At 40.9% G+C, this 14,034-nt stretch overlaps 1 protein-coding gene across 1 annotated transcript in view; it reads left to right on the top strand.

Moving 5' to 3' along the window:
* The window catches only part of LOC124613276 (Down syndrome cell adhesion molecule-like protein Dscam2), a 190,338-nt gene that overhangs the window by 93,553 nt on the left and 82,751 nt on the right, over positions 1-14,034 (top strand). The window contains exons 6-7 of the mRNA XM_047141970.1: positions 1,415-1,539; positions 2,327-2,755. Coding sequence (XP_046997926.1) covers positions 1,415-1,539; positions 2,327-2,755 — 554 coding nt within the window. The remainder of the gene's footprint in view (positions 1-1,414; positions 1,540-2,326; positions 2,756-14,034) is intronic.

The following is a 14,034-nucleotide window of genomic DNA, read 5'->3' as shown; positions in this document are numbered from 1 at the left end:
ACAAAACTATGAACAGATTGCAGGATCTGAACATGAAATGTATTCGTGTTTGGAGCTGTTTTCTGTCAGAGTATGTTGTAAATATGCTGGTTGTATAGTAGTTCCAGTTACATCAAAGGTATAAAATGTGACACAAATATGGACGGAAACTAATGTATCCAGTGAAGATGACACAAGGAAAATATACCCAGATAGAATATAGTTAAATGTTTATTAAACCTAAACAACCAACTCCAACAGAAGGAAACATTAAATTCACCGACATCAGTAAGGTTACATCTTGAATATTTACCATACACAAAAATATTCTGACATTGCCTGCTTAAGACTTGAATCTACAATGAACAAACTGATTTCAGCAACTTAATTGTGCTCTCTTAACAAACGAACATATGACTAAAGGCTGGTAACTATCTTCATGTAAGTTTGTGGTGAAACACTTATTAAACCAAAAAGACTTCTTGTATAATTAAAGAATACAAATTAGGTTATTGCGACTGAGACTGTCACAAAATCTTGGATCTCTGAACATGCGGTGCAAGGACTTTAAGTAAGAATATCACAGTAGCACAGTCAGAATGATACGCATGCTTGGTTAAGGACCCAAGAGGAGAAGCCACAGTCAGTGTTCAGAAAGTATAGCAAAAGGCTAAGTCTGGTATGAAGTCAATAGTCAGCATGATAACCAGTCATGGCGATGTTGTCAATGTCTTCTGCTGGGAAGGCCATGCGAATGTCCTGGGCTGCAGAGCTTGACATGGACAGTGGTGAGGGCATAGCACTGGCTCTGAGTGAGCTCCTGATGGATGAAATATGAGTACATATGGTGCCTGGCCCAGGAAGCTCACAGAGTGAATTGGGCTCCCAGGGAGCTTAAGAACAGGCCTGAGTACCAGGATACAGTTGGTCCTGCTTCCTGTCATGTGACAGGCATAAGAAAGAGGTCCATGGGGCCGGTGACCTATGCTGGTGCTAAGGTTTCTGTCTGGTGGCCCTGAGTAGCATGACTGCTAAGAATTCAGCTGCCTGCAAAACTTGGATGTAATGTATGTTACTGGCAGAGTAGGCATAACCCCATGATACAGCAGAAATAGTAGGAGTTCCTGCTCTGGTAATGGTAACATGTAGTGTGTAACATGTTGCAATGGAAGCATTAATAGTAGAATGATCAACATAGGTTTTGACTACAGCATTATGTCATCATGTACTTTCCACCAAATAGGAGCAAAGCAGGCAGTGCTCCAGGGCCATAGCTGTCTCCTTACCCAGTGGCGAAAATTAGCAGAAACTATATAAAAGACTCTGTAAAGTAGAATTTCATTACTTTCATACATCTGTAAACTGTAATATTTCCCTGCTTTGCAATGTAATTGATCAACAATGTCTACATATATTACTTCTATTCTACTTACAGAGTGCTTCATAATGGTAGCCTCTGGATTCAAAATGCTCTTCCAGAGGACAGGGGTTATTACACATGTGAGGCAAGAAATGAAATTGGAATGGCACTGAACAAAGTTATTTACATAACAGTACATGGTGAGTACACAAAATAGTCATTTTCATGTATGAATGAATATGCATTATGGTTCTTAAATTGTCTTACAAAAGTAAGTAGAGACCAGTTATTTGTTGCAAAATTCAAATATTTTCATGTTAATTTAAACAATGAAAAATCCAGAATGGTATGTAAAATTATTATGAAAAGGATAGTTGCTACCATATAGCAAAGATTCTGAGTCACAGATAGGCGCAACAAAAGGACTGTCTGAAAGTGAGCTTTTGGCCAACAAGGCGTTCATTGAAACTAGACGACACACACACACACACACACACACACACACACACACACACACACATGACAACGGTCTGTGGCTGCTGAGTCTAATTGTATTTGCATAAGTGTGTGTGTATGTTGTCTATTTTTGACAAAGGCCTCATTTTCTGACAGTCCTTTTGTTGTGCCTATCTGCGACTCACCATCTCTGCTGTATGGTGAGTAGCAACTTTCCTTTTCATAATATTATGCTAATTTAATTTTGCCTCCAAGTTACTTATGACTTCAAAGAACTACTGCTAGTACATGCACTAATGCATGAATAAGAATATTCATATTTACCTCATTACATATCAGATCATGAGAAGTAACTGACATATTCTTCTCAGTTATTAACAAGGAATATCCAATAGTCTACATACTTTAAAACGTGTCATGTAAATAAAAGGTCAAATCAAATAAATAAATCTTTTACATTTACAATACTCAAAAAGTATGTGTATTTCTTCCTGGTCATGCACTACAGTATATCCTTCCTTGACTTTTCAGTACCTGCAAGATTTTCCTCTTCTCTCCAGAATGTGACAGCAATCAAAGGTGGCACAGCAGCAATAGACTGTGTTGCAAGAGGTGACAAACCAATCTCAATAAAATGGTTTCATAGTGGCACCCCTTTTGAAACACATCTTCAGCCAAGAGCTGAAATAAGTGAAGAAAGTTTAGAATTTGGTAGTCACTCAAGAATAACACTGAAGAATGTTCTTCGGAGTGATACCTCAGCATTCACATGTTTTGCAAAAAACCAGTATGGCAGTGATGAGTCAGATATCTGGGTTATAGTTCAGGAAGTTCCTGAAGCACCAGCAAATGTTCATGTGCAAAACTACACAAGCAGAGCCGTGAATCTGACATGGGAACAACCATATGATGGAAATAGCCCAATCACTGTTTACACAGTCCAGTACAAGAAAAAACTAGGTAAGTTTGATCATGTAATTCAGTTGCATTGCACATTATTGCTTCCGTAAACAGAGCCCATTATCACAAATACTGCAATTTTAGTTAATGTCTACTTGACTAAATTTCATTTACAGCTTTTATTTTAGATATATCACAAATTAATGTTCATGTGTTGTTTCTGTCCCATCAAGCCTAAGCTAGGTTTGTTGAGCTCCTAAGTGTCCTCCTCATTTCAGGATAACTGTTACATCCTACATAACCAGGTACATATGCAACATACTCATATGTAAGCCTGGCTATATGATTCTTTCCTTTCATCATCTCTTCAACTACAGGTTTCAGCAATGACTTGTATGTGCTCAACCATTCTTTCTCTTTGATTCATTGTGTTATTTATTATGCATTTTTCTAATGGATTTGTCTCAAGAAATCTTAATTTTCACTCAACCAATCTGTGTGACCTTCAACAGCCTCATATAAAATCACGTTTCAGATGTTACTAGTCATTAAATATCTGATTTCACTGTCATCCCTGTTTCACACCCATACAGAGCTTTGCTACGAACATAGATTTTCACAAATCTGTCTCAAGATTTATATTTTTGTATGTTGGTGATAAACTGGTATGAAACTGAGTGTGTGTTAACTTGTTAATACATATAGAAAAATATCTTACTTTAAACAACTGAGTAAAAGTGCTATGTTGCAAGAATTGGGAAATGAGATTTTTCGTCTGCTGAGAAATGAGATGATGTGAGCATATATCTATACTTGCTCGTAGTTAGTGCAAACCAAAGAAAAAATATTAGAAACTTCAGAATGTGGGCAATAATTTTAGCATTTGCAGTAAAAGCATTTTTCATCCAGTCATGCACCTTCAATTTCAAAATACCTTCTAATTGTTTTTCCACATCCAGTTTAAGTTCGTTGAGGTGGCTACTGAATCTGTCAATATTCTATGGGGCTTCATCATCTTTTTAGACGATAATTCAGGAAAATGATAAAATTCTCTCTTCAGTAGATTATAATAAAGCAGTTCAATTTTGACAATAAATAATGTCACAGTATTTTGCCAACCCATAATAGTTTTATTAGCTCCTTGAAGTCACAAACTGATGTTATTAAATCTTTTGAAAATATCTGCCAAATAAAAGGCATCATTCTTTACTGTTTTTAACTGTTGACCAAAATTGATCTCGAAGTTGCTTTCAAAAAATTGTATGGTACTATCACATAATGCTACAAAACCAGCCGAAGATGTACCCTATGATGGCCACAGAACTGCTGTGTGCAAAAATAACCTAATAATTTCTTAATTATAGTCCTGACAAAGATGTTGAAACATATTTTGAATTGGATGAAATCTTTTTACAATTGAGGCTACTATAAGTAATGGTGAATCGAGACTTGTACTTAGAAGTTTTTCTACAAGATGTTTTCTGTGCACCATGTAATGAATACATAAAACATTCAGCACTTCATCCTCCAAATGAGCAATAAATCCATGGTAATGACTACCATTGATGGTATTCTGTCAGTAGTGCATGCTTCTGAAGGGACACTGTTGCCTACATTCAAACATGTATACTAATTTCAGATGTATTAAAAACCACTATTATTTATCACAGACTCCAAAAACCAAACAGAACAGAATGGACTAAAGGTGGTCTGTCCATACAAAAAAGTACTTCACCTATCAGACCACATTAATCTACAATTGTACTGCCACACAGCCAACTCCCCCACCTCCCTTCCTGAAGTCCAGAGTGCTGGTGGTGAAGGAATATTTGAACTTTACAACACCACCAGTATTTGTATGGACAGCCAGTCGTGAAGGGCATGTAGCCACAGTAGGTGACTTAGGCATGTCTGGTGAGTGGGAACCAGTGTTCGTAATGCAGATGCTGGCAATGTGGGCATGGAAGAGCACTTCACATCAGTGGGCGTAGGTGTGCTGTCATCCAAAGGGCTCTTATGACCCATGCGGGCTTAAACCTCTCAATGGACACGCTGTTGCATTTACTGTTCTGTTATAATCTATTGTATGATCCACACTGCACCAAACTGGGAAAGGGCCAGTGCATAGAGGTTGCAGGGGAGCTTGCTCTAAATCAGTGTATAGCGTTACATGAGTGCAATCAGTCAACTCTTTGTGTATGAAAATAGGAGTGAAGTTAGAGACCAGTGGATGTTGGAGACATGCTCCATAAGTTGTTGCAACCAAGTAGCTGTGAATTATCTGGCGGTGATGCTGGAGTAATGAAGTTTGCTGGAATACTTAAAGCCTTGCCATGAGCCATCTCTACGGCTGATGTACCAAAGCCAGTTTTATACCATGTCCATAACCCTAACAGGACAAGAGGGACTGTTTGCGTCTACGTCTCGTAGTGATACATGAAAGCAGCATTCAGCATTCTGTGTCATCTCTTGACTGTGCCACTGCTGGCCAGATGGTACCTTGTGGTATGATGGTGTTGAAAGCCACACATCTGAACAATTTTCAAAAAAGGGTCAACTTAAATTGTCATTCTTGGCCTATTATTATGTGAAGGGAGTAGAGATGGGCAAAACTGTTCTTTTCAGAGATCGGATCAGAACTGTTCACTCCCTGAAATGAACTAGCTCTTTTTCATGACTCACCACTCATTCACAATAGAAAATAAATGGAAGGCACATTGCCCTTTAAATTTGGTTTATTCTAGTACTATACCTGTATTTTGATCTTATTTGATACTATTTTGAAGTAACGCAGATAATGAGTAAGAACTTAGTATTGTTTATTGAAATTTCCACGATATGACAAAGTTTTTGATTACTGATTTATTTTGCACTATCGCGGTTTTGGCTTTGTAGCCTTTATCATGGTCAAAGCTGAAATAGTCATAAAATATCTGACACATCTGAATGATTGTAATATTGTGACAACAATCATTCAGACATGTCAGATATGTAATAAATATTTCACCTTTGCACGTGATAATGGCTACAAAACTAAAATAGCATACTGATAACGACATTTTTGAGTGCCCTGCAAAACAAGGAAAATATTGGTGTATCACATTTTGCAATACGTTTATTGGTTCACTCGTAATTAAAGCGTAAATTCGAGTGTCCATAATAAAAAATCCTGTAGTAAGAGGAGTCGTCAGGAACCTAATGTGATCAGTTTAAACAAATAAAAATAAAATAAAAACAAATGATGTATTCATAACATAATTATGTAATATACATACCGGTATTACTACGAAGAACAATATCCAGTAGAGATGAACTCCGATGCAGAGGCGCTGAGTCAAGCAGGTCGAGCCGCGAGGCGTATTACTGCGTGAGCTAAGACCGCAGAGACCAGAGTGACACCTGAGTTGCTTTGCTCAACGCTCTGGCTAGAGTCGAGAACGGTGGGGTGAGCATTGAGCGGGCGAGTTTCGAGGGTGGGGGGAGCGGTGAACGGCCACCAGTCACCCGCTCTGAGACAAATCGTCTGTTCTCTTGCGAGCAGGCTGTTGCAAGTAGTTCTTATGTTCTCCGCTAGGAGGCTCTCTGTCCTGTTGCTCGCATCAACTGCCCAGAGGCCAGGACGTGCAACTGAAACGATCGCCGACGGAGTGCGATGCTAAGTTAAGGTGCGCCAGGCACTGCACGTGGCAGAGGAAGCATGGAGACGGCACGGCATATGTGAAACACAAAATCCAATGGGGCACTGCACAATGCGGGCAGCCAAGGCAGAAGCAGGGCAGAGGCTGGCGCTGGCTGTGGTGTGTGGCGTGCAGTGTGCTCTGACCAGCAGAGGCCCCACTGATCTGTTCCGACTCTCTCTCTCTCTCTCTCTCTCTCTCTCTCTCTCTCTCTCTCTCTCTCTGCTGTTCAGGAGCGGATCCCCCATCTCTGGAAGGGAGCAGCCAAAATGCACCAACCAATTCTTGATGAACATTTTTGCAGTCATTTTGGATATGTCAGTAAGTGGTGGTGCTTCAGTCCACCACATACATCTTCATACTACCGTGAATAACTTCCATCACGTTTAGAGGGAGACAGCGGCCCAGCTAGGGGAATGCGGCCAAACTTCACCTGCAAATCATGAAACTGACCAACTTCTGCTTGTACTTGGCTTTCCACTTTGCAACATTGGTTCTGGAGGTACACACATGACAAGGCTGATGTGTATTTCTTTATTGATGGTCACACGAAATGTTACTGTAGTATTGGTCTCTTTAGTGTGTCAGATCATGTACAGTGTCAAAACTGTCTTTTGTAATGGTTGGTAGATGTAGGGTCTTTGTTTGCATTATGAGGTGTCACACTATATTTTTGCTCTGCCACTTGGAACACCTGCCTGCTGTAGAGCCAATCCCGGAGGGATTGTGCAATAATAGTTGTCGTCAGTGATCTGCCATTTGAGCTTTTGTAAGATCAGTGTAGTCCAAAACATCTACCAAGCTACATTTCGAGAAAAGTAGTTGGTGACCAGATTATCCATGACCTAAATATCACTAAGTGTGTGCTGATCTGGATGATGTTTCAATGTACCTGAAGTGACATGGTGGACACAAGTCACTCACATTCTGGTCTGTGATTAATATAGATCGTCTACATCTATGTCTATACTGATACTCCACAGTCCACTTTATGGAGCGTGGCGGAGGCTACCCCATACTACTACTATTCATTTCCTTTTCTATTCCACCCACAAGTAGAATGAGGGAAAAATGACTGTCTGTATGCCTCCATATGAGCCCTGATTTCTTGTATCTTATCTTCATGGTACTTGCGCACAATGTATGTTGGAACCAGTGTAATCATTCTTCACTCAGCTTCAGATGCTGGTTCACTACATTTTCTTAGTAGTGTTCCTCAAAAAGAATGTCATTTTCCCTCCAGGGATTCCCTTTTGAGTTCCTGGAGCATCTCCATAACACTTCTTCATCTACATCTACATCTGTACTTTGCAAACCACCATGAGGTGCATGACAGAGGGTACGTCCCATTGTACCAGTTATTAGGGTTTCTTCCTATTCCATTCACATATGGATGCAGGAAGAATGATTATTTGAATGCCTTTGTGTGTGCATTAATTATTCTGATTTTATCCTCACAATCCTTATGTAAGCAATATGTAGTGGGTTCTAGTATATGCCTAAATTAATCATTTAAAGCTGGTTCTTGAAACTTTGTTGATAGACTTTCTTGGGATAGTTTACGTCTATCTTCAACTGTCTTTCAGTTAAGTTCCTTCAGTATTTTGAAACTCTCCCATGGATTAAACAAACCTATGACCATTCGTGCTGCCCTTCTCTGTATACATTCAGTATCCCCTGTTAGTCCTATCACACTTGAGCAATATTCTAGAACCAGTCACATGAGTGATTTGTAAGCAATCTCCTTTATAGACTGATCACACTTCCCCAGTATTCTACTAATAAACCAAGTCTACCACCTGCTTTACCCATAACTGAACTAATGTGATCACACTATTTCATAACCCTACAAAGTGTTACACCCAGGTGTTTGTATAAGTTGGCCAATTCCAACTGTGACTCATTGATATTATAGTCTTAGGATACTACATTTTTTTTCGTTTTGTGGGGTTCAAAATTTTTCATTTGTGAACATTGAAATCTTATCAAGAGCTGTCTGAATATTTATGCAACTTCTTTCAGATAGTACTTCATTACAGATAACAATATCATATGCAAAACCCAGATTTTACTATTAATATTGCCTGAAAGGTCATTAATATACAATATGAACAGCAAGGGTCTCAGCACACTTCCCTGTGGCACACATGAAGTTACTTCTAAATCTGACAATGACTCTCCATCCAAGATAACATGCTGTGTCCTCCCTATCAAAAAGCCCTCAGTCCAATCACAAATTTCACTTGACACCCCATATGATCGTACTTTTGACAATAAATGTAGGTGTGGTACTGAGTCAAATGCATTTTGGAAATCAAGAAATACTGCATCTACCATGTTGCCTTGATCCAAAGCTTTCAGTACGTCTTGTGAGAAAAGTGTGAATTGGGTTTCACATGATTGATGTTTTCAAAATGGCATGGAGAAGGTCATTCTGTTCAAGATGAGCTCAGGATATGTTCTAAGATTCTACAACAAATTGATGTCAAGGATACTGGATGCTAGTTTTGTGGAATATTTCTACTACCCTTGTTGTAGACAAGTGTGACCTGTGCCTTTTTCCAAGAGCTGGGTACAGTTTTTTGTGTGAGAGATCTATGATAGATTATAGTTAGAAGAGGGACTAAATCAGCCACACATTCAGTACAGAATCTGACAGTGATTTCATTGGGCTCTGGAGCTTTCTTCAGGTTTAACAATTTCAGCTGTTTCTCAACACCACTGACACTACTACTTACTTCATTCATCTTTGCAGTAGTATGAGGATTAAATATGGGCAGTTCTCCTTGGTTTTCCTTTGTAAACAAATATTTGAACATGGAGTTACACATTTCAGCTTTTACTTTGCTACCCTCAATTTCAGTTCCTGTCTCATTCACTAAGGACTGGACACTAACCTTGGTGCCACTAACAACTTTTACATATGACCATAATTTCTTTGCTTTCTGTGAAAGATCACTTGACAATATTCTGCTACAGTAGTCATTGAAGGCATCATGCATTTCTCTCTTGACAGCCAAATGTGTTTCATTCAGCATCTCTGTATTTATGTCCCCACACTTGGTTTTATACCTGTTGTGCAGTACCCAGTTTTACACCTGTTATGCAGTAATCTCTGTTTATTTAGAAGTTTCTGTACAGTGACTGTACACCATAGAAAAAGTTCTCTTCCATTATGAACTGTTCTTTTGGGTACACATCTATCCAGTACATGGTCAACCATTCTTTCAAATTTGAGCCATAGTTCCTCTAAGTGTTCCTGTCCTATGCTGAAAGTTTCAAGTTCCTCATTGAGATATGACATTACTGATTTCTTACCTAGTTTACTGAAAATATATATCTTTGTGCTTGACAAAATAAATCTTGGTGAACAGCCTGATGTGAGTGTACAAATGACACAATATTTCAGCAATCGACCTTGTTGCCATCATCAGGTGTGCTGATCTACTGCCAAGGAACAGCAGGTATGAGGTATATATCAGATTCCTCCTCCCCCTCCTTGTGCCCTCCCTCCATCATCCACGGCACGCGCGCTCTCTTGGCCGTCCGCACTGGGGTTTGATGCCCGGCTTGTGGCCCAGTGTCTGCGTGTTCCCTCGTAGGTCTGCACCCAGGGAGGTTTCCCGGCGGCATTTCAGAGGTTCCTCCCCCAGCCCTCGAAGTCAGTACATTCTGTGATGTTTCCAGCTTCTTCTTAATCCGGGTAATGGCTGGTTCCCAAGCTTGGTTAACGGAATAGGTGCTGTCACGATTCAGTTCAGGTTTTCTTACTCTGATCTCTATAGCTTCTTTGATGATACAGTCCCAATATTTCGAAGTCTGTGTTAGAATTTTGGTCTTGTCATAATCCATGCCATGAAATTCTGACATGCAATCCTCAGCAATTGCAGACTTATTAGGCTGTTGCAATCTCGTGTGCTATTGGTTTTCATGGCATCGGTCTTCAATGGTGCGAATTGTCTGACCTATGTATTCCTTACTGCATTGGCACGGTATTTTGTAAACACCTGATTTATGTAAACCAAGGTTGTCCTTAACACTACCATAAGTGCTCTGATTTTAGCTGGAGGGCAGCAGATGGTTTTTACTTGATATTTGCATAAAACACATCCAATTTTTCCCGATAAGACCCCATAGAATGGAATGAATGCCATGGCCACGTTTTCCTCAGGTTCTTCATTAGTTTCTGCCAGTTGCGTTGTGAGTGTCAGATGTAGAGCATTCTGGATTTGCCTTTCCTTATAATCGTTCCTCAGAAACATGGCTTCAGATGGGCCAATTCTTGTTGGAGAGTGTCCTCGTCAGAGAGGCTGCGAGCTCTGTGTACAGGAGTTTTTAGCACACCATTCTTCTGAGCAGGGAGGTGGCAGCTACCTGTGTTTAGGTATAAGTCAGTGTGAGTTTTCTTTCTATACATGCTATGCCCCAGCCTGCCATCATCTTGCTGTTGATGAGGACATCCAAGAATGGGAGCACCCCATCCGATTCTACCTCCATGATGAATTGTTATTCTCGTGTCTTGAGTTGAGGTGTGTAAGAAATTCCATCAGCTTGTCTCTTCCATGTGGCCAAATAACAAATGTGTCATCCATGCATCTGAAGAAACAGGTAGGTTTTAGATGCATTGACTCCAAGGCTTCTTCCTCAAAATGTTCCATGTACATGTTAGCGATGATGGGAGAGAGAGGACTCCCCATAGCAACACCTTGGGTCACCGTCAAATAGTAAATATGTTGATGTTAGAACATCTCTGAACAGATTCATGGTTTTCTCATCAAATTTCCAGCCGTTGAGTTCCAGAGATTCAGGTAATGGAACCCTAGTAAACAGGGAAACCATGTTGAAGCTCACAAGTATGTTAGATTCCTTAATTGTGAGGTGGTTGATGTGTCCCAAGAAATCTGAAGAATTACAGATATGGTGTGGGCATGTCCTCTCGTGAGCGCTGAGCTGCTCCTTGAGGTACCTGGTGAGAGGATACGTCGGGGCACCAATATTGCTGATGATAGGACGTAACGGGACGTGTTCCTTGTAGACTTTTGGTAAGCCGTACAGCCTTGGAGGAACAGAAGCTCTGTGTTGTGACCTCTTCAGAGAAGCCGGAATCTTTGAGAAGCACCAAAGTTTTCCTTTCGACTCTCTTGGTAGGATCGGTGTCAATCTTGTGGTATGAAGTTTCATGTAGTAGGTCCCGCCTCTTCATGGTGTAATCCTGGTGGGACAAGGTTATCGTAGCATTACACTTATCTGCCAGTAAGACCACTGTGTCTGGATCTTCTCTTAGCTTCTGGATGGCCACCCTCTCTTTTTTGGAAATATTCGGTTTCATAGGTCTATTTCTTGTTATGGCCCTGCAGGTTTCGCGACACACCTCTTCCACTGCCTCAGGTGGGAGACGAGCCACTGTCTGTTCAGTTGCACTAATAATGTCCGCAACAGGGGCATCTTTAGGTATCAGAGCAAAGTTTAATCCTTTCTTGAGAATTGAGATTGGGTCATTATCCAGTTTTATGTTCATGAGATTGATAATGGTCTTCCCCCTATCTTCAGAGGGCCAGTTACGCGATATATGTTTGAACTTGGATGTCTGTCGTTCGGTGGACTTTAATTGGGCACAGTGTGCTGTGGCCCATGTGACACCATTAACCTAATCCCAGGTGCAGAAGTTGAAGCAGTTGGCGAGTTGTAGGTGTAGCTGGAGGAGTTCTTTATTGGTGGTGTCCAGCCACCACCGAGTATAGCGAACACTCTCACTCATACCAAATCTAGGCTGGCACGTTTCTTTTTTTTTTGGGCTCCTGCTGAGTCCATGTTACCTTAGCAAAATTTGGTACCACACGTTCTTCTCGGCCCCTCATAAGGAAAGCAGATAAGCTCAGTAGCTGACTTCTTCGTTGATGCAGCTTCTCGAATCTTTTCATACGGTGATGCATCTCCTCCCCATTGAGGTACGCGATGTGATTCTTCCATTTCTCCAGGCGTATTTTGTGATGAAATAAATCTTGGGTGAACAGCCTGTTGTGACACAATATTTCGACTATCAACATTGTTGCCATCATCAGGTGTGCTGATCTACTGCCAAGGAACAGCAGGTGTGAGCTATATATCAGATTCCTCCTCCCCCTCCTCGTGCAATCCCTCCATCATCCATGACACGCACGCTCTCTTGGCTGTCCGCGCTGGGGTTTGATGCCCGGCTTGTGGCCCAGTGTCTGGATGTTCCTTTGTAGGTCCACGCCCAGGGAGGTTTACCAGTGGCATTTTGGAGGTTTCTCCCCCTGCCCTCGAAGTCAGTACATTCTGGGATATTTCTATCTTCTCCTTAATCTGAGTAACGGCTGGTTCCCAAGCTTGGTTAAGGGAATAGCTGCTGTCACGATTCAGTTAAGGTTTTCTTACTCTGATCTCTATAGCTTCTTTGATGATACAGTCCCATTATTTTGAAGTCTGTGTTAGGACCTTGATCTTGTCATAATCCATGCCGTGAAGTACTGACATGCAATGCTCAGCGATTGCAGACTCATTAGGCTGTTGCAATCTCGTGTGCCATTGGTTTTCATGGCATCGGTCTTCAATGGTGCGAATTGTCTGACCTATGTAATCCTTACTGCATTGGCATGGTATTTTGTAAACCCCTGAGTAGGTCATCGTTAACACTGCCAAGAAGTGCTCTGATTTTAATTGGAGGGCAGAAGATGGTTTTTACTTAATATTTGTGTAAAATGCTTCCAGTTTTTCCCAATAAGGCCCACGGAATGGAATGAATGCCATGGCCGTGGTTTCCTCAGGTTCTTCTTCAGTTTCCGCCGATTGTGTTACTAGTGTCGGACATAGAGCATCCTGGATTTGCCTTTCCTTATAATCATTTCTCAGAAACAGGGACTTCAGATGGGCCAATTCTTGTCGGAGACTGCCCTCGTCAGAGAGGGTGTGAGCTCTGTGTACAAGAGCTTTTAGCACACAATTCTTCTGAGCAGGGTGGTGGTAGCTATCCGTGTGTAGGTATAAGTCGGTGTGAGTTTTCTTTCTATACATGCTGTGCCCCAACCTGCTTTCATCTTGTCTTTTGATGAGAACATCCAAGAAGGGCAGCATCCCATCCGATTCTAATTCCATGGTGAACTAAATATTCTCGTGACTTGAGTTGAGATGAAGGGCAGCATCCCATCCGATTCTAATTCCATGGTGAACTAAATATTCTCGTGACTTGAGTTGAGATGTGCAAGAAATTCTGTCAGGTTGTCTCTTCCATAACAAACATGTCATCCACATATCATAAGAAACAGGTAGGTTTTAGATGCGCTGACTCCAAGGCTTCTTCCTCGAAATTTTCCATGTACATGTTAGCGACGATGGGAGAGAGAGGACTCCCCATAGCAACACCTTGGGTCTGCTCATAGTAGTCACCATCAAATAGAAAATATGTTGATGTTAGAACATGTCTGAACAGGTTCATTGTTTTCTCTCCAACTTTCCAGCCATTGAGTTCCAGAGATACAGGTAACAGAAATCTAGTAAACAGGGAAACCACATTAAGGCTCACAAGCATGTCAGATTTCTTAATTGTGAGGTGGTTGATGTGTCCCAAGAAATCCGAAGAGTGATCCGAATTTGATGAGAAAGCCACCAATCTGTTCAAACATGTTCTAACATCAACATATT

This window comes from Schistocerca americana, chromosome 4 (assembly GCF_021461395.2).
Source record: "Schistocerca americana isolate TAMUIC-IGC-003095 chromosome 4, iqSchAmer2.1, whole genome shotgun sequence".
NCBI classification, from domain to species: domain Eukaryota; kingdom Metazoa; phylum Arthropoda; class Insecta; order Orthoptera; family Acrididae; genus Schistocerca; species Schistocerca americana.
This window is presented reverse-complemented; position numbering and strand designations above follow the sequence as displayed.